This window comes from Oncorhynchus gorbuscha, linkage group LG06 (genome assembly GCF_021184085.1).
Source record: "Oncorhynchus gorbuscha isolate QuinsamMale2020 ecotype Even-year linkage group LG06, OgorEven_v1.0, whole genome shotgun sequence".
Taxonomy (NCBI): domain Eukaryota; kingdom Metazoa; phylum Chordata; class Actinopteri; order Salmoniformes; family Salmonidae; genus Oncorhynchus; species Oncorhynchus gorbuscha.
In genome coordinates this window covers 4,900,040-4,924,153 of record NC_060178.1, presented here as the reverse complement: position 1 = coordinate 4,924,153, position 24,114 = coordinate 4,900,040, and the positions used below count along the sequence as shown (strand labels likewise).

General features: G+C 47.7%; 1 protein-coding gene across 1 annotated transcript in view; it reads left to right on the top strand.

Annotated features, from left to right (window-relative positions):
• LOC124037370 (protein zwilch homolog) overlaps positions 1 to 24,114 on the top strand; it is a 34,943-nt gene that overhangs the window by 2,108 nt on the left and 8,721 nt on the right. The window contains exons 2-12 of the mRNA XM_046352073.1: positions 1,683 to 1,812; positions 1,906 to 2,039; positions 4,404 to 4,474; positions 6,945 to 7,006; positions 9,798 to 9,869; positions 10,186 to 10,279; positions 10,479 to 10,525; positions 16,557 to 16,668; positions 16,889 to 16,968; positions 20,704 to 20,860; positions 21,521 to 21,549. Coding sequence (XP_046208029.1) covers positions 1,683 to 1,812; positions 1,906 to 2,039; positions 4,404 to 4,474; positions 6,945 to 7,006; positions 9,798 to 9,869; positions 10,186 to 10,279; positions 10,479 to 10,525; positions 16,557 to 16,668; positions 16,889 to 16,968; positions 20,704 to 20,860; positions 21,521 to 21,549 — 988 coding nt within the window. The remainder of the gene's footprint in view (positions 1 to 1,682; positions 1,813 to 1,905; positions 2,040 to 4,403; positions 4,475 to 6,944; positions 7,007 to 9,797; positions 9,870 to 10,185; positions 10,280 to 10,478; positions 10,526 to 16,556; positions 16,669 to 16,888; positions 16,969 to 20,703; positions 20,861 to 21,520; positions 21,550 to 24,114) is intronic.

The window sequence follows — 24,114 nt, the reverse complement described above, 5'->3', positions numbered from 1 at the left end:
GAGTCAATGTGGAGGCTATATACAGGGGGTATCGGTACAGAGTCAATGTGGAGGCTATATACAGGGTGTTATGGTACAGAGTCAATGTGGAGGCTATATACAGGGTGTTATGGTACAGAGTCAATGTGGAAGCTATATACAGGGTGTTATGGTACAGAGTCAATGTGGAAGCTATATACAGGGTATTACGGTACAGAGTCAATGTGGAGGCTATATACAGGGTGTTATGGTACAGAGTCAATGTGGAGGCTATATACAGGGTGTTACGGTACAGAGTCAATGTGGAGGCTATATACAGGGTGTTATGGTACAGAGTCAGTGTGGAGGCTATATACAGGGGGTACCGGTACAGAGTCAATGTGGAGGCTATATACAGGGTGTTATGGTACAGAGTCAATGTGGAGGCTATATACAGGGTGTTACGGTACAGAGTCAATGGGGAGGCTATATACAGGGTGTTACGGTACAGAGTCAATGTGGAGGGGTACAGGCTAGTTGAGGTAATCTGTACATGTAGGTGGAGTTAAAGTGACTATGCATAGATAATAAACAGAGAGTAGCAACAGTGTACAAAAGGGAAGGGGGGTGACGATTTTATTAATTGTTCAGGAGTCTTATGGCTGTTAAGGAGCCTCCTGGACCTAGACTTGGTGCTCCGGTACCACTTGCCATGCGGTAGCAGAGAGAACAGTCTATGACTTGGGTGACTGGAGTCTCTGACAATTTTATGGACTTTCCTTTGACACTGCCTATTATATAGGTCCTGGATGGCAGGAAGCTTGACCCCAGTGATGTACTGGGCCGTACGTACTACCCTCTGTAGCGCCTTACGGTCAGATGCCGAGCAGTTGCCATACCAGGCGGTGATGCAACTGGTCAGGATGCGTTCGATGGTGCAGCTGTAGAACCTTTTGAGGATATGGGGACCCATCCCAAGTCTTTTCAGTCTCCTGGGGAGGGAATAGGTTTTGTCGTGTCTGGAGGTCGACCGATTAATCAGAATGGTAATCTTGCAACCTTACAGTTAACTAGTCCAACACAATAACGACCTGCCTCTCTCTCGTTGCACTCCACAAGGAGACTGCCTGTTATGCAAATGCAGTAAGCCAAGGTAAGTTGCTAGCTAGCATTAAACTTATCTTATAAAAAACAATCAATCATAATCACTAGTTAACTACACATGGTTGATGATGTTAGAGCGTTGGACCAGTAACCGGAAGGTTGCATGTTCCAACCCCCCGAGCTGACACGGTACAAATTTGTCGTTCTGCCCCTGAACAGGCAGTTAATCCACTGTTCCTAGGCCGTCATTGAAAATAAGAATTTGTTGGTCGGATTACCAGAATATAGTTAATTTCCCCCCAACTTCTGATGTTGCCAGAATCTCTGTTAACCAAGGGTTTTGCAAATGTAACATCAGTAGGGTAGAGAGAGGAAAAAGGGGGGAAGAGGTATTTATCAGGCCAACGTCATGACAGCACTAAATGATGATAGTTGCTCAGCGAAACTCTACATTTGGTGACTATTGGTCACTATTGTATTTTGTCTAATGGGACAATTTACTGGTAGCTAACTGGGCTAGAGAGGATACTTGTTATGTTCATAATCTCCTCCTCCTTCTGCCCAGATACTGGTTCAGCCAATCAGCAATGTTTATTTATTTGATGCATTTATGATTTTAGGTCTCTTCAAGATGACTGCAAAGACTCCTGTATATATGAGGAAGACATCCAGATACTGAGAGTGAATGGAGGGAAACATCTCCACAACATCTACACCGGTGACAGACCAGTCTTCATCTGTGAGAAAACGGTAAGTTCGTTTTGTATTATTGTACTGTATTTCCATGAGACAATCAATTCACCCAATCGTTCTAATATTGATCCGCTATTTTAATGTGTCAAGGCCCCACAGATCGACCCTGAAGATGACAAAATGGATGAGACGCACTCTGACGATGAGACGCACTCTGACGATGAGACAAATCATGAAGTCAAGATAGAGTTGGGGCCACAGCCTCTCACCATCATGAAAGCAAGGTCTCCTCCTCCATCTTGTTGTTCTTCTTCTCCATCTTCTCCTCCTCCATCTTGTTGTTGTTCTCCTCCATCTTGTTGTTCTCCATCTTGTTGTTGTTCTCCTCCTCATCTTCTCCTCCTCCATCTTGTTGTTGTTCTACTCCATCTTCTCCTCCTCCATCTTGTTGTTGTTCTCCATCTTCTCCTCCATCTTGTTGTTCTCCTCCTCCTCCATCTTGTTGTTGTTCTCCTCCTCCATCTTCTCCTCCATCTTGTTGTTGTTCTCCTCCTCCATCTTCTCCTCCATCTTGTTGTTGTTCTCCTCCTCCTCCATCTTGTTGTTGTTCTACTCCTCCTCCATCTTCTCCTCCATCTTGTTGTTGTTCTCCTCCTCCTCCATCTTCTCCTCCATCTTGTTGTTGTTCTACTCCTCTTCCATCTTGTTGTTGTTCTCCTCCTCCTCCATCTTGTTGTTGTTCTCCTCCTCCTCCATCTTGTTGTTGTTCTCCTCCTCCTCCATCTTGTTGTTGTTCTCCTCCTCCTCCATCTTCTCCTCCATCTTGTTGTTGTTCTCCTCCTCCTCCATCTTGTTGTTGTTCTCCTCCTCCTCCATCTTCTCCTCCATCTTGTTGTTGTTCTCCTCCTCCTCCATCTTGTTGTTGTTCTCCTTCTCCTCCATCTTGTTGTTGTTCTCCTCCTCCTCCATCTTCTCCTCCATCTTGTTGTTGTTCTCCTCCTCCTCCATCTTGTTGTTGTTCTCCTCCTCCTCCATCTTCTCCTCCATCTTGTTGTTGTTCTCCTCCTCCTCCATCTTGTTGTTGTTCTCCTCCTCCTCCATCTTCTCCTCCATCTTGTTGTTGTTCTCCTCCTCCATCCTCTCCTCCATCTTGTCGTTGTTCTCCTTCTCCATCTTGTTGTTGTTCTCCTCCTCCATCTTGTTGTTGTTCTCCTCCGTCTTGTTGTTGTTCTCCTCCTCCTCCATCTTCTCCTCCATCTTGTTGTTGTTCTCCTCCTCCGTCTTGTTGTTGTTCTCCTCCTCCTCCATCTTCTCCTCCATCTTGTTGTTGTTCTCCTCCTCCATCTTGTTGTTGTTCTCCTCCTCCTCCATCTTCTCCTCCATCTTGTTGTTGTTCTCCTCCTCCATCTTGTTGTTGTTCTCCTCCTCCTCCATCTTCTCCTCCATCTTGTTGTTCTACTCCTCTTCCATCTTGTTGTTGTTCTCCTCCTCCTCCATCTTGTTGTTGTTCTCCTCCTCTTCCATCTTGTTGTTGTTCTCCTCCATCTTCTCCTCCATCTTGTGGTTGTTCTCCTCCTCCATCTTGTTGTTGTTCTCCTCCTCCTCCATCTTCTCCTCCATCTTGTTGTTGTTCTCCTCCTCCATCTTGTTGTTGTTCTCCTCCTCCATCTTGTTGTTGTTCTCCTCCTCCATCTTGTTGTTGTTCTCCTCCTCCTCCATCTTGTTGTTGTTCTCCTCCTCCTCCATCTTGTTGTTGTTCTCCTCCTCCTCCATCTTCTCCTCCATCTTGTTGTTGTTCTCCTCCTCCATCTTGTTGTTGTTCTCCTCCTCCTCCATCTTCTCCTCCATCTTGTTGTTGTTCTACTCCTCCTCCATCTTGTTGTTGTTCTCCTCCTCCATCCTCTCCTCCATCTTGTCGTTGTTCTCCTTCTCCATCTTGTTGTTGTTCTCCTCCTCCATCTTGTTGTTGTTCTCCTCCGTCTTGTTGTTGTTCTCCTCCTCCATCCTCTCCTCCATCTTGTTGTTGTTCTACTCCTCCTCCATCTTGTTGTTGTTCTACTCCTCCTCCATCTTGTTGTTGTTCTCCTCCTCCATCTTCTCCTCCATCTTGTTGTTGTTCTACTCCTCTTCCATCTTGTTGTTGTTCTCCTCCTCCTCCATCTTGTTGTTGTTCTCCTCCTCCTCCATCTTCTCCATCTTGTTGTTGTTCTCCTCCTCCATCTTGTTGTTGTTCTCCTCCTCCATCTTCTCCTCCATCTTGTTGTTGTTCTCCTCCTCCTCCATCTTGTTGTTGTTCTCCTCCATCTTCTCCTCCATCTTGTTGTTGTTCTCCTCCTCCATCTTGTTGTTGTTCTCCTCCATCTTCTCCTCCATCTTGTTGTTGTTCTCCTCCTCCATCTTGTTGTTGTTGTTCTCCTCCTCCATCTTCTCCTCCATCTTGTTGTTGTTCTCCTCCTCCATCTTGTTGTTGTTCTCCTCCATCTTGTTGTTGTTCTCCTCCTCCTCCATTTTGTTGTTGTTTTTCTAGTGTTAGTAGTGTTTTTCCATTTTACAATTGTATTAATATGGCATATGAAACCATGGTAATAGCACCCTGTCTGTTTGTCGCTATATCTGTTCAGATGTTGAGCTGTGTTCTCTGCTTACAGGCAGCTGTTGTCTTGGTACACAATGTCTCAGAACAGCATTGTATCTCCAGTGTTGTGTCCCCAGACTCAGTGTTGACCTGCTCCCTCCAGCGGTCTCCCCTCAGGCCCCCTGCTTCCTCTCTGGGTACGTTGTGACATGGCCGGTATACTGCCTGCTGGTAGACCACCTGGCTAGGAGCAGAGACCGCCTGCACCGGCAACAAAGTCTCTGGGGTCAAGCTATACTCCGTCACATGTGCAGGTAAGGGCCAGAGACTCAGAGACGAGCGTATTAGACTTAAGAACTCATATCATAAACATTGAAATTCATGGTTTCAATGACGATGGATCTTTCATGTTGTTTATCGTACATGTTCAGGTTCAACTGTGGACAAGGTTGAGCATTCATCACTTTAGATGAGCTGAAACAGGAACACAAGAGAAGACATCACAGCTGAGACTCAGTGTTGAGCTAGGTATACTGCAGACCATGGTAAAGCCTAGCTCCTGTCCTTCCTGTTTCTCTGATATTTCACTGGCTGAGACTCAGTGTTGAGCTAGGTATACTGCCGACTGGCTGAGACTCAGTGTTGAGCTAGGTATACTGCCGAGACTCAGTGTTGAGCTAGGTATACTGCTGACTGGCTGAGACTCAGTGTTGAGCTAGGTATACTGCCGAGACTCAGTGTTGAGCTAGGTATACTGCCGAGACTCAGTGTTGAGCTAGGTATACTGCCCACTGGCCGAGACTCAGTGTTGAGCTAGGTATACTGCCTGAGACTCAGTGTTGAGCTAGGTATACTGCTGACTGGCTGAGACTCAGTGTTGAGCTAGGTATACTGCTGGCTGAGACTCAGTGTTGAGCTAGGTATACTGCTGATACTGCTGACTGGCTGAGACTCAGTGTTGAGCTAGGTATACTGCTGGCTGAGACTCAGTGTTGAGCTAGGTATACTGCAGACTGGCTGAGACTCAGTGTTGAGCTAGGTATACTGCTGAGACTCAGTGTTGAGCTAGGTATACTGCTGACTGGCTGAGACTCAGTGTTGAGCTAGGTATACTGCTGACTGGCTGAGACTCAGTGTTGAGCTAGGTATACTGCTGAGACTCAGTGTTGAGCTAGGTATACTGCTGACTGGCTGAGACTCAGTGTTGAGCTAGGTATACTGCTGGCTGAGACTCAGTGTTGAGCTAGGTATACTGCTGACTGAGACTCAGTGTTGAGCTAGGTATACTGCCTGAGACTCAGTGTTGATTGAGCTAGGTATACTGCAGACTGGCTGAGACTCAGTGTTGAGCTAGGTATACTGCTGACTGGCTGAGACTCAGTGTTGAGCTAGGTATACTGCTGAGACTCAGTGTTGAGCTAGGTATACTGCCGACTGGCTGAGACTCAGTGTTGAGCTAGGTATACTGCCGAGACTCAGTGTTGAGCTAGGTATACTGCCGAGACTCAGTGTTGAGCTAGGTATACTGCAGACTGGCTGAGACTCAGTGTTGAGCTAGGTATACTGCAGACTGGCTGAGACTCAGTGTTGAGCTAGGTATACTGCTGACTGGCTGAGACTCAGTGTTGAGCTAGGTATACTGCCGAGACTCAGTGTTGAGCTAGGTATACTGCTGACTGGCTGAGACTCAGTGTTGAGCTAGGTATACTGCTGACTGGCTGAGACTCAGTGTTGAGCTAGGTATACTGCTGACTGGCTGAGACTCAGTGTTGAGCTAGGTATACTGCCGAGACTCAGTGTTGAGCTAGGTATACTGCTGACTGGCTGAGACTCAGTGTTGAGCTAGGTATACTGCAGACTGGCTGAGACTCAGTGTTGAGCTAGGTATAATGCAGACTGACTGAGACTCAGTGTTGAGCTAGGTATACTGCAGACTGGCTGAGACTCAGTGTTGAGCTAGGTATACTGCAGACTGACTGAGACTCAGTGTTGAGCTAGGTATACTGCAGACTGGCTGAGACTCAGTGTTGAGCTAGGTATACTGCTGACTGGCTGAGACTCAGTGTTGAGCTAGGTATACTGCAGACTGGCTGAGACTCAGTGTTGAGCTAGGTATACTGCAGACTGACTGAGACTCAGTGTTGAGCTAGGTATACTGACTGAGACTCAGTGTTGAGCTAGGTATACTGACTGAGACTCAGTGTTGAGCTAGGTATACTGGCTGAGACTCAGTGTTGAGCTAGGTATACTGACTGAGACTCAGTGTTGAGCTAGGTATACTGACTGAGACTCAGTGTTGAGCTAGGTATACTGGCTGAGACTCAGTGTTGAGCTAGGTATACTGCTGCGTTTACTGCTTTTCTGATGTTGTCCTCCATTCATATATGTATTTAATTATTTACTGGCTGAAACAGACCTACTCAAAACCCAGACTGTCTATGTGGTCTGTATCACTTCCTTGATTCCCTGTCCTCTTCTCCCTCCCAGATGGTTGCAAGAGGTGTTGAGCAGCTGGCTGAGACTCAGTGTTGAGCAACCTGTTTGGGTCTACTGTGGTGGAGTGTTGAAATACTGACTCAGTCGAATCTCAGAGCAGTGTCACAGTGGACTTCAGATGGAGCCACGTGGAGTGTTGACGATCCTGGAGACTCCACCTCTCTCTCCATGGCCACTCTGGTGAGTAGTCAGGTTACACTTGGGCTGCAACCCAAATCAACCCCTGGCCCCTACACCCTGGGCATTTGTGTAGATCTGACGGGTTGGATAGGTGTAAAGGTGGCAGCATACTGCGTGGTACCAGGGGTTGGAACCAATAGTTAATTTCTTATTTTCCACTGTTTTGACCGGACAAAACTAAAGTTCTGAACCGGTTGAAATTGGGACGAGAGAGGGTGGATGAGGAGGCTTGGACTTGAGAAGTGCTTCTTTTGACAATAAGGATCTGAATTAGTCCCACAGATGAGTTCTATGAAGGAACTTGGAATGTTTTTGAACTTCAGACAGTTGGCTTAACGTTGGACCAGAGGTAGCTAGCTAAGATTGTGTGTGCAGACTGACGGCACCAGAATTCAAATGTTTAAAAAACTATTTTGAAAAATACCTTTTTCCTGTCGTTAATAAATCCAATCTGAAACGTGATCACTATAGTATCCTTAACTAGCATTGGAAAAATGTATCCAGTCTTCTCAAATGAAAAAATCTGAATCACGCTTGTAACATCAGTAGGCTACCCTCCCCCCTCCCTCCCATTGGCTACTGTAGCCCCTCCCCAACCTGTTTGGGTCTACTGTGGTGGAGAAAACGACCCTCCCAGTGTCACAGTGGACTTCAGATGGAGCCGGCTACTCCTGGAGCCCCTCTCCTCCCCCTCCTTGGGCTGCAACCCAAATCAACCCCTGGCCCCTACCGTCATTTGTGCTGACTGGATAGCCCCTCCCCCAATCCCACTGTTTTGACCGGACAAAATAAAGTTCTGAACCGGCTACTGGATGAGCCCTTGGACTTGAAGTGCCTCCCAATTAGTCCCACAGATGAGTTCTATGAAGGAACTTGGAATGTTTTTGAACTTCAGCCAGTTGGCCCGTTGGACCAGAACCGTTGTGCTGCAGAGCTGAATTCAAATGTTTAAAAAATATTTTAAAAATACCTTTTTTGTCGTTAATAAATCCAATCTGAAACGTGATCACTATAGTATCCCCTCCCAGTCTTCTCAAATGAAAAAATCTGAACCGTCGGCTAACATCAGTAGGCCCCTCCCCCTCCCAACCATTGGCTACTGTAGCCCCTCCCCCTCCCAACCGTCGGCTACTGTAGCCCCCCCCCCTCCCAACCGTCGGCTACTGTAGCCCCTCCCCCTCCCAACCGTCGGCTACTGTAGCCCCTCCCCCCTCCCAACCGTCGGCTACTGTAGCCCCTCCCCCTCCCAACCGTTGGCTACTGTAGCCCCTCCCCCTCCGCACCGTCGGCTACTGTAGCCCCTCCCCCTCCGCACCGTCGGCTACTGTAGCCCCTCCCCCCTCCCAACCATCAGCTACTGGCCACAGTGTGTCCATTAAAAGTCAGCCGTTTCCAGCTACAATAGTCATTAACAATTAACAATGTCTACCCTGTATTTCTAATCAATTTGATGTTATTTTAATGGACAAAAAAAAAGTACTTTTCATTCAAGAACAAGGACATTTTCTAAGTGACCCCAAACTGTTGAACGGTAGGGTATGTCTGGAGTCCAGCTGTTTTCTTCATTTCCTCCTGGTTCTCCATGTTTACGGCTGACTATTAATGGACACACTGTGGCCAGTAGCCGATGGTTCGGAGGGGGAGGGGCTACAGTAGCCTACAGTTCGGAGGGGGAGGGGCTACAGTAGCCTACTGTTCGGAGGGGGAGGGGCTACAGTGCCTACTGTTCGGAGGGGGAGGGGCTACAGTAGCCTACTGTTCGGATGGGGGAGGGGCTACAGTAGCCTACTGTTCGGAGGGGGGAGGGGCTACAATACCCTATTGTTCGGAGGGGGGAGGGGCTACAGTAGTTTGTATCGTCTTCCATGTCAATAAACTTCTCCAGGCTTTAAAAGTAGTTTTGTGTTGTTATCCAGCTCCTGATGTTATTGCTCGGTGGTCAGCAGATCAGTGATGACGTAAAGTGGTACTATAGATTAAGTTTTAGAGACTTTTACTCATTTGGAGCAACGTTCTTCACTCCATCTTCCTTCCTTCCATTTTTTATATTTTTTTATTTTTTTAACTCTGAGGACTTTGTGTTTTTGTGCGATTGGAAAAAATATTGCCCAGAATGTTTTTAACCGGTTCTATGCTTTAATAATCTAGACTAGTACCCAGGATGGAGGGACTGTTTTTCTCAGATCTAGACTAGTACCCAGGATGGAGGGACTGTTTCTCTCAGATCTAGACTAGTACCCAGGATGGAGGGACTGTTTTCTCAGATCTAGACTAGTACCCAGGATGGAGGGACTGTTTCTCTCAGATCTAGACTAGTACCCAGGATGGAGGGACTGTTTCTCTCAGATCTAGACTATGACCCAGGATGGAGGGACTGTTTTTCTCAGATCTAGATCTGGAGGGACTGTTTTCTAGACTGACCCAGGATGGAGGGACTGTTTTTCTCAGATCTAGACTACTACCCAGGATGGAGGGACTGTTTTCTCAGATCTAGACTAGTACCCAGGATGGAGGGACTGTTTCTCTCAGATCTAGACTAGTACCCAGGATGCAGGGACTGTTTTTCTCAGATCTAGACTAGTACCCAGGATGGAGGGACTGTTTCTCTCAGATCTAGACTAGTACCCAGGATGGAGGGACTGTTTCTCTCAGATCTAGACTAGTACCCAGGATGGAGGGACTGTTTCTCTCAGATCTAGACTAGTACCCAGGATGGAGGGACTGTTTCTCTCAGATCTAGACTAGTACCCAGGATGGAGGGACTGTTTGGTAACTCCTCTCCCCCCTGCAGAATATCAAGGTGTCCAGTGGCGACATGAGAAGTCCCATGTATCCGTTGTACAGGGAGCTGGAGTTTCTACAGGTTTGTGCCAAAAAATAATACTTTGAAATGCCTTTTTTTTTAGGCATCCCACTATTAGCCTGTTTTAAACCTACATTACAATGATGTGGGTTGGGGTCAATTCCCATTTAAATTCCAGCCAATTCAGGAAGTAAACTTGACAATCAAATTCAAATGCTCCTTCAATGAGGAAATTCAATTAGGAATTACTTTCTGAATTTCAAATGGAATTGACCCCAACCCTGGTGAGCAACACCGTTCAGCCTGGTTTAACTAGGCTATCACACTATAGACCTAATGTAATGTTTTAAAGCCTGTTGCTGGTTGTGGTTGTCAGATGCTGGCTGATGGTCTGAGGACCGGAGAGACTGAGTGGATGGAACCTGTGGAGACCATGTCTGCTGTGCAGTTGACAAGGGAGTACCTGGATGGTAGGATGGTGACATTTCAGACATTTTGTCATTTAAGCATCTCCAACATTTTAAGCAAACATTTATTAGAAAAACAACTTTTCACAACTATATGAAATGAGTTGCTTTGTAACCACTCTGAAATAAACATGTTTAAATATATATATATATATATTATAATCTTTATTGTCTTTCGCTCACTTCTTCTTCTCCTTTTCAGAACTGCAGAACACTGTAAAGACTCTGCAGGATCAGTCTACCAAAGAGGTATGACTGATATCACTCCCTCTCCATCTACCCCATCTCCATCTATCCCCATCTCTCCACCCATTAATCTCTCCATCTACCCCATCTCTCCACCCATTAATCTCTCCATCTACCCCATCTATTCTCTCCATCTACCCCATCTCTCCATCCATTCATTAATCTCTCCATCCCCCATCTCATCTCTCCATCTACCCCCATTAATCTCTCCATCTACCCCATCTCTCCACCCATTAATCTCTCCATCTACCCCATCTCTCCACCCATCCATCTACCCCATCTCTCCACCCATCTCTCCATCTACCCCATCTCTCCACCCATTAATCCTCCATCTACCCCATCTCTCCACCCATTCATCCACCTACCCCATCTATTCATCCATTCATCTCTCCATCCATTCATCTCTCCATCCATTCATCTCTCCATCCATTCATCCCATCTATCTCTCCATCCATTCCCCCTATCTATTCATCCATCCTCCATCCATTCATCTCTCCATCCATTCATCCCCATCCATTCATCTCTCCATTCATCTACCCCATCTCTCCATCTACCCCATCTCTCCATCTACCCCATCATCTCTCCATCTACCCCATCTATCCCCATCTCTCCATCACCCCATCTCTCCACCTACCCCATCTCTCCACCTACCCCATCTCTCCACCTACCCCATCTCTCCATCTACCCCATCTCTCCATCTCTCCATCTACCCCATCTCTCCACCTCTCTCTCCACCTACCCCATCTCTCCATCCATCTCTCCACCCCATCTCTCCACCTACCCCATCTCCACCTCCATCCTCCATCTACCCATCTCTCCATCCATTTCTCCACCTACCCCATCTCTCCATCTACCCCATCTCTCCACCTACCCCATCTCTCCATCCATCTCTCCACCTACCCCATCTCTCCATCTATCCCCATCTCTCCATCTACCCCATTCTCCATCTACCCCATCCATCTACCCCATCTCTCCATCTACCCCATCTCTCCATCTACCCCATCTCTCCATCTACCCCATCTCTCCATCTACCCCATCTCTCCATCTACCCCATCTCTCCATCTACCCCATCTCTCCACCTACCCCATCTCTCCACCTACCCCATCTCTCCACCTCTCTCCACCCCTCCATCCCCATCTCTCCACCTACCCCATCTCTCCACCTCCATCTCTCCATCTCTCTCCACCCCATCTCTCCATCTACCCCATCTCTCCATCTATCCCCATCTCTCCATCTACCCCATCTCTCCATCTACCCATTATCTCTCCATCTACCCCATCTCTCCATCTACCCCATCCATCTAACCCCATCTCTCCATCTAACCCATCTCTCCATCCATCTACCCCATCTCTCCATCTACCCCATCTCTCCACCCATCCATCTACCTCCCATCTCTCCATCTACCCCATCTACCCCATCCATCCATCTCTCCATCTATCCCCATCTCTCCATTAATCTCTCCATCTACCCCATCCTCCATTCATCTCTCCACCTACCCCATCTATTCATCCATCCATCCATTCTCTCATCTACTCCCATCTCTCCATCTACCCCATCTCTCCATCCATCCATCTCTCCATCTACCCCATCTCTCCATCTACCCCATCTTCTCCATCTATCCCCATCTTCATCTACCCCATCTCTCCACTACCCCATCTCTCCATCTACCCCATCTCTCCATCTACCCCATCTCTCCATCTACCCCATCTCTCCATCTACCCCATCTCTCCATCTACCCCATCTCTCCACCTACCCCATCTCTCCACCTACCCCATCTCTCCACCTACCCCATCTCTCCATCTACCCCATCTCTCCATCTACCCCATCTCTCCACCTACCCCATCTCTCCACCTACCCCATCTCTCCACCTACCCCATCTCTCCACCTACCCCATCTCTCCACCCCCATCTCTCCACCCCCCATCTCTCCATCTACCCCATCTCTCCATCTACCCCATCTCTCCATCCATTTCCCATCTACTCCATCTACCCCATCTCTCCATCTACCCCATCTCTCCATCCATCTCTCCACCTACCCCATCTCTCCATCTACCCCATCTCTCCATCTACCCCATCTCTCCATCTACCCCATCTCTCCATCTCCCCATCTCTCCATCTACCCCATCTCTCCACCTACCCCATCTCTCCACCTACCCCATCTCTCCACCTCCCCATCTCTCCACCTCTCCCCATCTCTCCATCCATCTCTACCCCATCTCTCCACCTACCCCATCTCTCCACCTACCCCATCTCTCCACCTACCCCATCTCTCCACCTACCCCATCTCTCCACCTACCCCATCTCTCCACCTATCCTCCATCTACCCCATCTCTCCATCCATCTCTCCACCCCCATCTCTCCATCTACCCCATCTCTCCATCCCCATCTCTCCACCTACCCCATCTCTCCATCCATCTCTCCATCTACCCCATCTCTCCATCCTACCCCATCTCTCCATCCATCTCTCCACCTACCCCATCTCTCCATCTATCTCTCCACCCCCATCTACCCCATCTCTCCACCTCCCCATCTCCATCTACCCCATCTCTCCATCTACCCCATCTCTCCATCCATACCCCATCTCTCCATCTACCCCATCTCTCCACCTACCCCATCTCTCCATCTACCCCATCTCCATCCATCTATCTCCCATCTCTCCACCTACCCCATCTCTCCATCTACCCCATCTCTCCACCTCCCCATCTCTCCACCTACCCCATCTCTCCACCTACCCCATCTCTCCACCTACCCCATCTCTCCACCTACCCCATCTCTCCATCTCTCCACCTACCCCATCTCTCCATCTCTCCATCTACCCCATCTCTCCATCTACCCCATCTCTCCACCTACCCCATCTCTCCATCTACCCCATCTCTCCATCTACCCCATCTCTCCACCTCCATCTACCCCCATCTCTCCATCTACCCCATCTCTCCATCTACCCCATCTCTCCATCCATCTCTCCACCTACCCCATCTCTCCATCTACCCCATCTCTCCATCCATCTCTCCATCTACCCCATCTCTCCATCTACCCCATCTCTCCATCTACCCCATCTCTCCATCTACCCCATCTCTCCATCCATCTCTCCACCTACCCCATCTCTCCATCTACCCCATCTCTCCATCTACCCCATCTCTCCATCCATCTCTCCACCTACCCCATCTCTCCATCTACCCCATCTCTCCATCTACCCCATCTCTCCATCTCTCTCCACCTACCCCATCTCTCCATCTACCCCATCTCTCCATCTACCCCATCTCTCCACCTACCCCATCTCTCCACCTACCCCATCTCTCCATCTCTCTCCACCCCATCTCTCCATCTACCCCATCTCTCCACCTACCCCATCTCTCCACCTACCCCATCTCTCCACCTACCCCATCTCTCCACCTACCCCATCTCTCCACCTACATCTCTCCACCTACCCCATCTCTCCACCTACCCCATCTCTCCACCTACCCCATCTCTCCATCTACCCCATCTCTCCATCCATTTCTCCACCCCCCATCTCTCCATCTACCCCATCTCTCCCCCATCTCTCCATCCATCTCTCCACCTACCCCATCTCTCCATCTACCCCATCTCTCCATCCATCTCTCCATCTACCCCATCTCTCCATCTACCCCATCTCTCCATCTACCCCATCTCTCCATCTACCCCATCTCTCCACCTACCCCATCTCTCCATCCCCATCTCTCCACCTACCCCATCTCTCCATCCCCCATCTCTCCACCTACCCCATCTCTCCACCTACCCCATCTCTCCACCTACCCCATCTCTCCATCTACCCCATCTCTCCACCTCTCTCCACCCCATCTCTCCACCTACCCCATCTCTCCACCTACCCCATCTCTCCATCCTCCCCCCATCTCTCCATCTACCCCATCTCTCCATCTACCCCATCTCTCCATCCATCTCTCCACCTACCCCATCTCTCCATCTACCCCATCTCTCCACCTACCCCATCTCTCCATCTACCCCATCTCTCCATCTACCCCATCTCTCCACCTACCCCATCCTCCATCCCCATCTCCCATCCATCTCTCCACCTACCCCATCTCTCCATCTACCCCATCTCTCCACCCCCATCTCTCCACCTACCCCATCTCTCCATCCATCTCTCCACCTACCCCATCTCTCCACCACCTACCCCATCTCTCCACCTACCCCATCTCTCCACCTACCCCATCTCTCCACCCCCATCTCTCCACCCCCATCTCTCCATCCCCATCTCTCCACCTACCCCATCTCCACCTCCATCTAACCCATCTCTCCATCTCTCTCCACCTACCCCATCTCTCCATCTACCCCATCTCTCCATCTCCACCCCCCATCTCTCCATCCATCTCTCCATCCACCACCATCCCATCTCCCATCCATCTACCCCATCTCTCCATCCCCCATCTCTCCATCTACCCCCCATCTCTCCATCTACCCCATCTATCCATCTCTCCATCTACCCCATCTCTCCATCTACCCCATCTCTCCACCTACCCCATCTCTCCATCCATCTCTCCCACCTACCCCATCTCTCCATCCCCATCTCTCCACCTACCCCATCTCTCCATCTACCCCATCTCTCCATCCCCATCTCTCCATCTACCCCATCTCTCCATCCATCTATCCATCTCTCCACCTACATCTCTCCATCTCTCTCCACCTACCCCATCTCTCCATCCATCTCTCCATCTACCCCATCTCTCCATCTACCCCATCTCTCCATCTCTCTCCACCTACCCCATCCTACCCCATCTCTCATCTCTCTCCACTCCCCATCTCTCCACCTACCCCATCTCTCCATCTACCCCTCTCCATCTAACCCATCTCATCTACCCCATCTCTCCATCTACCCCATCTCTCCATCCATCTCTCCATCCCCATCTCCATCCATCTCTCCACCCCCATCTCTCCATCTACCCCATCTCCATCTAACCCATCTCTCCATCCCCATCTCTCCATCCCCCATCTCTCCATCCATCTCTCCACCTACCCCATCTCTCCACCTATCCCCCATCTCTCCATCCTCTCTCCATCTACCCCATCTCTCCATCCCCCATCTATCCACCCCCCATCTCTCCACCTACCCCATCTCTCCATCTCTCCACCCCCATCTCTCCATCTATCCCCATCTCTCCATCTACCCCATCTCTCCATCTACCCCATCTCCACCTACCCCCATCTCTCCATCTACCCCATCTCTCCATCTACCCCATCTCTCCATCTACCCCATCTCTCCATCCATCTCTCCATCTACCCCATCTCTCCATCCATCTCTCCATCTACCCCATCTCTCCATCTACCCCATCTCTCCATCTACCCCATCTCTCCATCTACCCCATCTCTCCATCTACCCCATCTCTCCACTACCCCATCTCTCCATCTACCCATCTCTCCATCTACAATCATCTCTCCATCTACCCCATCTCTCCATCCATCTCTCCATCTCTCCACCTACCCCATCTCTCAATCTACCCCATCCCATCTACCCCATCTCTCCATCTACCCCATCTCTCCATCCCCATCTCTCCACCTACCCCATCTCCCATCTACCCCATCTCTCCATCTACCCCATTTCTCCATCTCTCCATCTACCCCATCTCTCCATCTATCTCTCCATCTACCCCATCTCTCCATCTACCCCATCTCTCCATCTATCATCTCTCCATCTACCCCATCTCTCCATCTACCCCATCTCTCCATCCAATCATCTCTCCATCTCTCCCACTACCCCATCTCTCCATCTACCCCATCTCTCCATCTACCCCATCTCTCCATCCATTCATCTCTCCATCTACCCCATCTCTCCATCTACCCCATCTCTCCATCCATCTCTCCATCTACCCCATCTCTCCATCCATCTCTCCATCCATCTACCCCATCTCTCCATCCATCTCTCCATCCATCTACCCCATCTCTCCATCTACCCATCAAAGGGGTGTGACTATTGTATAATTTAAAACTGAACAAGTTGAACAATTGAAATTACATGTCATCATAATGCTTTATCTGATTGGTCGTGGTCCCCCCCCCAGGCAGTGAAGGTGAAGACAGAGATGGGAACATCAGAGACAGAGATATTCAACTCTCTGATGGAGAGAGGAGATCTGGACTTCATAGAACAGCTCTGGGTTCGCATGAGGAACAGTGAGTGGAGTTTTTAGTACATTTTAGTTATAGTAGAGAACAGCCTTTTCACTTTGGAAAATGTTTCACTTTTTCCACATGTTCTATGAACAATAAAACGCTGTTCAGTTACTTATTTACATTTTGAAAATGGTAATAAATTCAACTTCCTTTATCAACTTGGATGTGGAACATTTGAGCTGTTTTTTTTATTTATTTCATCACTACTTTTCCATCACAGGTGTGACTTCCTATCAAGATGTCGGAGACTGTCTGAAAATGGTCATCAAAGCTTTGCAGTATGGTGACATTAAACCATGGGTAAGTATAGTGGTGTGTCCTCGGATCAATACAAGACATCAGAGACTGATCTGAATCTGATCATCAAAGCTCTCGACCCGCTCCACAACAGCCCCGTCGATATGAATGGGGGCGTTTCCTTTAGTCCACGATCAGCTCCTTTGTCTTGCTGACGTTGATGGAGAGGTTGAGGTTGTTGACCTGGCACCACACTGCCAGGTCTCTGACCTCCTCCCTATAGGCTGTCTCATCGTCTTGTTGTCTCCGAACTTAATGATGGTGTTGAGTCGTGCCCGGCCACACAGTCGTTGGTGAACAGGGAGGAGGGGACTAGGTCCCTGACCAATGACTGTACAGGAGGGGACTAGGTCCCTGACCAATGACTGTACAGGAGGGGACTAGGTCCCTGACCAATGACTGTACAGGAGGGGACTGTACAGGAGGGGACTAGGCCCCTGACCAATGACTGTAGGAGGGGACCCCCTGACCAATGACCAATGACTGTACAGGAGGGGACTAGGCCCCTGACCAATGACTGTACAGGAGGGGACTAGGCCCCTCCCTGACCAATGACTGTACAGGAGAGGACTGACTGGCCCCCTGACCAATGACTGTACAGGAGGGGACTAGGCCCCTGACCAATGACTGTACAGGAGGGGACTAGGCCCCTGACCAATGACTGTACAGGAGGGGACTAGGCCCCTGACCAATGACTGACTGGCCCCCTGACCAATGACTGTACAGGAGGGACTAGGCCCCTGACCAATGACTGTACAGGAGGGGACTAGGACCAATGACTGTACAGGAGAGGACTGACCAATGACTGTACAGGAGACTAGGACCCTGACCAATGACCCCTGACCAATGACTGTACAGGAGAGGACTAGGCCCCTGACCAATGACTGTACAGGAGGGGACCAATGACTGTACAGGAGGGGACCCCCTGACCAATGACTGTACAGGAGGGGACTAGGCCCCTGACCAATGACTGTACAGGAGGGGACTAGGCCCCAATGACCAATGACTGACTGTACAGGAGGGGACTAGGCCCCTGACCAATGACTGTACAGGAGGGGACTAGGCCCCTGACCAATGACTGTACAGGAGGGGACTAGGCCCCCAATGACTGTACAGGCACCAATGACTGACTGTACAGGAGGGGACTAGGCCCCGGACCAATGACTGTACAGGAGGGGACTAGGCCCCGACCAATGACTGTACCCTAGGCCCCTGACCAATGACTGTACAGGAGAGGACTAGGCCCCGGACCAATGACTGTACAGGAGGGGACTAGGCCCCTGACCAATGACTGTACATGAGGGGACTAGGCCCCTGACCAATGACTGTACAGGAGGGGACTAGGCCCCTGACCAATGACTGTACAGGCACCACAGGGTTGACCAATGACTGTACAGGAGAGGATTAGGCCCCGGACCAATGACTGTACAGGAGGGGACTAGGCCCCTGACCAATGACTGTACAGGAGAGGACTAGGCCCCTGACCAATGACTGTACAGGAGGGACTAGGCCCCTGACCAATGACTGTACAGGAGAGGACTAGGCCCCTGACCAATGACTGTACAGGAGGGGACTAGGCCCCGGACCAATGACTGTACAGGAGGGGACTACCCCTGAGACTGTACAGGAGAGGACTAGGCCCCTGACCAATGACTGTACAGGAGAGGACTAGGCCCCGGACCAATGACTGCCCTAGGCCCCTGACCAATGACTGTACATGAGGGGACTAGGCCCCTGACCAATGACTGTACAGGAGGGGACTAGGCCCCTGACCAATGACTGTACAGGCACCACAGGGTTGACCAATGACTGTACAGGAGAGGATTAGGCCCCGGACCAATGACTGTACAGGAGGGGACTAGGCCCCTGACCAATGACTGTACAGGAGAGGACTAGGCCCCTGACCAATGACTGTACAGGAGAGGACTAGGCCCCTGACCAATGACTGTACAGGAGAGGACTAGGCCCCTGACCAATGACTGTACAGGAGAGGACTAGGCATGCAGCCCCGAGGGGCCTTTGTGTTGGGGGTCAGCATGGTGGATATGTTGTTGCCTACCCTCTCCACCTGGGTGTGGCCCGTCAGGAGGTCCTGAGCTTAGTGATGAGCTTGAAGGGTAATATGTTGTTGAACGCTGAGCTGTAATCAATTAACAAGTTTTTAACATTGATGTTCCTCCTGTCCAGGTGGGAAAGGGCAGTAATGGAGTTCAATAGAGATTGCGTCATCTGTGGTTCTGTTGGGGCGGTATGCGTATTGGAGTGGGTCCAGTGTGTCTGGGATGATGGTGTTGATGTGAGCAACGATCAGCCCTTTCAAAAGCACGTCATGGCTACAGATGTGATTGGTACAGGGCGATAATCATGTAGACACGTCACCTTGGCGTTCTTAGGCACAGGAACTATGGTGGTCTGCTTGAAGCTATTACAGATTGTGTCAGCAGGGAGAAGTTGAAAATATCAGTGAGGACACTTGCCATCTGGTCAGCGCATGATGGTAATCCGTCTGGCCTTGTGAATGTATATATTGGTCTTACTTACTCACATCGGCTACAGAGAGCGTGATCACACAGTCGTCCTGAACGACTGGTGCTCTCATGCATGGTTTCTCTTTGTAATCCGCGATAGTTTGCCACATCCGAAGAGCGTCAGAGTGTAGTAGGATTTGATGTTAGTCTGACGGGTTTCTTGTTAGTCTGGATTAGTGTCCCGCTTCTTGAAAGCGGCAGCTCTAGCCTTTAGCTCAGTGCGGATGTTCCCTGTAATCCATGGCTTCTGGTTGGGTTATTTACTTACGGTCACCGTGGGGACGGTGTCGTCGATGCCCTTTATTTATTATTGATTAGGCCAGTGACTGAGGTGGTAAACTCCTCGATGCCATGGGATGAATCCCAGAACATATTCCAGTCTGTGCTAGCAAAACAGTCCTGCAGCTTAGCATCCGTTTCATCGGACAACTTCCGCATTGTGCGTCCGTCACTGGTACTTCCTGTTTGAGTTTTTGCTTGTAAGTAGGAATCCGGAGGATAACGTCATGGTTAGATTTGCCAAATAGAGGGCGGAGAGAGTTTTATATGCAATTCTGTGTTTGGAGTTAAGGTGATCTAGAGTTTTTTTTTTTTTTTTTCGCCTCTAAATCCACAGAAATTATGTCAAACGGATTCCGGTTTCGTTAAAGTCCCCGGCCACTAGGCGAGCCGCCTCGGGACGAGCGTTGTCCTGTTTGCGCGATACAGTTCGTTGAGTGTGGAATTAGTGCCCCAGCATCGGTTTGTTGTGGTAAATAGACAGCTACGGGAACAAATATTGATCAACTCTCTCTCTCTCTAACTACTGCGTGTCTCTCCTGATTGTTGTAGATTCACAGAGACAGCAGTAGCTCCCTCAGTAAGCTGATCCTTCAGTCTTAACCATGATCAACTCTTCAGTCTTAACTGCTGCGTGTCTCTCATTGTTGTAGATTCACAGAGACAGCAGTAGCTCCCTCAGTAAGCTGATCCTTCAGTCTTACCCCCATCATATTGATCAACTGTCTCTCTCTCTAACTGCTGCGTGTCTCTCCTGATTGTTGTAGATTCACAGAGACAGCAGTAGCTCCCTCAGTAAGCTGATCCTTCAGTCTTACCACCATCATATTGATCATCTCTCTCTCTCTCTCTCTCTCTCTCTCTCTCTCTCTCTCTCTCTCTCTCTCTCTCTCTCTCTCTAACTGCTGCGTGTCTCTCCTGATTGTTGCAGATTCACAGAGACAGCAGTAGCTCCCTCAGTAAGCTGATCATTCAGTCTTACCACCATCAGATGGATCATGTCTCTTTGACAGGCCTGACACCTGTCCACATGCTGCTGGAGATGGGCCTAGACAAGATGAGGAAGGACTACATCAACTACCTCATAGGTAACACACACACAATGCTCTGTGATCCAAAGGTCTGTCGGTTCGAATCCCGAATACCTAATAGGATGTGGTTGTTCAGTTAAAAGTGAAACGGCATGCTATTCTCCATGACGCCGCAGAGAATGATACCGGTACTCACCGACAGGACCTGTTAGGGTTAGGGGTTAGGGTTAGGAGAATGATACCGGTACTCACCGACAGGACCTAATACGGTTAGGGTTAGGGTTAGGAGAATGATACCGGTACTCTAGGGTTAGGGTTAGGTTTAGGGGTTAGGGTTAGGGTTAGGTTTAGGGGTTAGGGTTAGGTTTAGGTTTAAGGGTTAGGGTTAGGTTTAGGGGTTAGGGTTAGGTTTAGGGTTTAGGGTTAGGGTTAGGTTTAGGGGTTAGGGTTAGGGTTAGGAGAATGATACCGGTACTCACCGACAGGACCTAATACGGTTAGGGTTAGGTTTAGGGTTTAGGGTTAGGTTTAGGGTTAGGGTTAGGTTTAGGGGTTAGTGTTAGGGGTTAGGGTTAGGAGAATGATACCGGTACTCACCGTCAGGACCTAATACGGTGTTGGGATCCCTGTGCCGTGGTTCCAGACAAAATACTAATCTAATTCTTATCTTAACAGCATTTTAAGTTGATTTAACAGTTAATGTTTTCTTCTCCTCAGGTCAAGATCTGACCACGCTAAACCACCTGGTGAGTCCGAGGTTTATACTACTATGATTCAGAAAATCATCTCTAACATTTAAAAAAAAAAAATAAATTAAAGCGAGAATCCTTATTGAAACAATAACAACCCTTTTTTGGTGAAAAGCTTGAGGGGATGGGCCTGGAGAAATGTAACCACTTTCAAATTCCTAGACAGAGCTATGTTATGAGGCTATAGAGGACTGACCATCCATGATATCAACATTATAGTTATAACCATGTTATGAGGCTATAGAGGACTGACCATCCATCAACATTATAGTTATAACCATGTTATGAGGCTATAGAGGACTGACCATCCATCAACATTATAGTTATAACCATGTTATGAGACTATACAGGACTGACCATCCATTATAGTTATAACCATGTTATGAGGCTATACAGGACTGACCATCCATGATATCAACATTATAGTTATAACCATGTTATGAGGCTATAGAGGACTGACCATCCATCAACATTATAGTTATAACCATGTTATGAGGCTATACAGGACTGACCATCCATGATATCAACATTATAACCTATAACTTTGTAACTGTGTTGTTCTATAACTGTGTTGTTCTATAACTGTGTTGTCCTATAACTGTGTTGTTCTATAACTTTGTAACTGTGTTGTTCTATAACTGTGTAACTGTGTTGTTCTATAACTGTGTAACTGTGTTCTATAACTGTGTTGTTCTATAACTGTGTTGTTCTATAACTTTGTAACTGTGTTGTTCTATAACTGTGTTGTTCTATAACTTTAACTGTGTTCTTCTATATCTGTGTAACTGTGTTGTTCTATAACTGTGTTGTTCTATAACTGTGTTGTTCTAGAACTGTGTTGTTCTAGAACTGTGTTGTCCTGTAACTGTGTTGTTCTGTAACTGTGTTGTCCTATAACTTTGTAACTGTGTTGTTCTATAACTGTGTAACTGTGTTGTTCTATAACTGTGTAACTGTGTTGTTCTATAACTGTGTAACTGTGTTGTTCTATAACTTTGTAACTGTGTTGTTCTATAACTGTGTTGTCCTATAACTGTGTTGTTCTGTAACTGTGTTGTTCTGTAACTGTGTTGTTCTATAACTGTGTTGTTCTATAACTGTGTTGTCCTGTAACTGTGTTGTTCTATAACTGTGTTGTTCTGTAACTGTGTTGTTCTATAACTTTGTAACTGTGTTGTTCTATAACTGTGTTGTTCTATAACTGTGTTGTCCTATAACTGTGTTGTCCTGTAACTGTGTTGTTCTATAACTGTGTTGTTCTGTAACTGTGTTGTTCTATAACTTTGTAACTGTGTTGTTCTATAACTGTGTAACTGTGTTGTTCTATAACTTTGTGACTGTGTTGTTCTATAACTTTGTTACTGTGTTGTTCTATAACTTTATAACTGTGTTGTTCTATAACTGTGTTGTCCTATAACTGTGTAACTGTGTTGTTCTATAACTTTGTGACTGTGTTGTTATATAACTTTGTGACTGTGTTGTTCTATAACTTTATAACTGTGTTGTTCTATAACTGTGTTGTCCTATAACTGTGTAACTGTGTTGTTCTATAACTTTGTGACTGTGTTGTTATATAACTTTGTGACTGTGTTGTTCTATAACTTTGTGACTGTGTTGTTCTATAACTTTGTAACTGTGTTGTTCTATAACTTTGTAACTGTGTTGTTCTAGAACTGTGTTGTTCTAGAACTGTGTTGTTCTAGAACTGTGTTGTTCTAGAACTGTGTTGTTCTAGAACTGTGTAACTGTGTTGTCCTATAACTGTGTTCTATAACTTTGTAACTGTGTTGTTCTATAACTTTATAACTGTGTTGTTCTATAACTGTGTAACTGTGTTGTCCTATAACTGTGTAACTGTGTTGTTCTATAACTGTGTTGTCCTATAACTGTGTTGTCCTATAACTGTGTTGTTCTATAACTGTGTAATTGTGTTGTCCTATAACTGTGTTGTTCTATAAATGTGTAACTGTGTTGTCCAATAACTGTGTAACTGTGTTGTCCTATAACTGTGTAACTGTGTTGTCCTATAACTGTGTAACTGTGTTGTCCTATAACTGTGTTGTCCTATAACTGTGTTGTCCTATAACTGTGTTGTCCTATAACTGTGTTGTCCTATAACTGTGTTGTCCTATAACTGTGTTGTCCTGTAACTGTGTTGTCCTATAACTGTGTTGTCCTATAACTGTGTTGTCCTGTAACTGTGTTGTCCTATAACTGTGTTGTCCTATAACTGTGTTGTCCTATAACTGTGTTGTCCTATAACTGTGTTGTCCTATAACTGTGTAACTGTGTTGTCCTATAACTGTGTAACTGTGTTGTTATATAACTTTGTGACTGTGTTGTTCTATAACTTTGTGACTGTGTTGTTCTATAACTTTGTGACTGTGTTGTTCTATAACTTTGTGACTGTGTTGTTCTATAACTTTGTAACTGTGTTGTTCTAGAACTGTGTTGTTCTAGAACTGTGTTGTTCTAGAACTGTGTAACTGTGTTGTCCTATAACTGTGTTGTTCTAGAACTTTGTAACTGTGTTGTTCTATAACTTTATAACTGTGTTGTTCT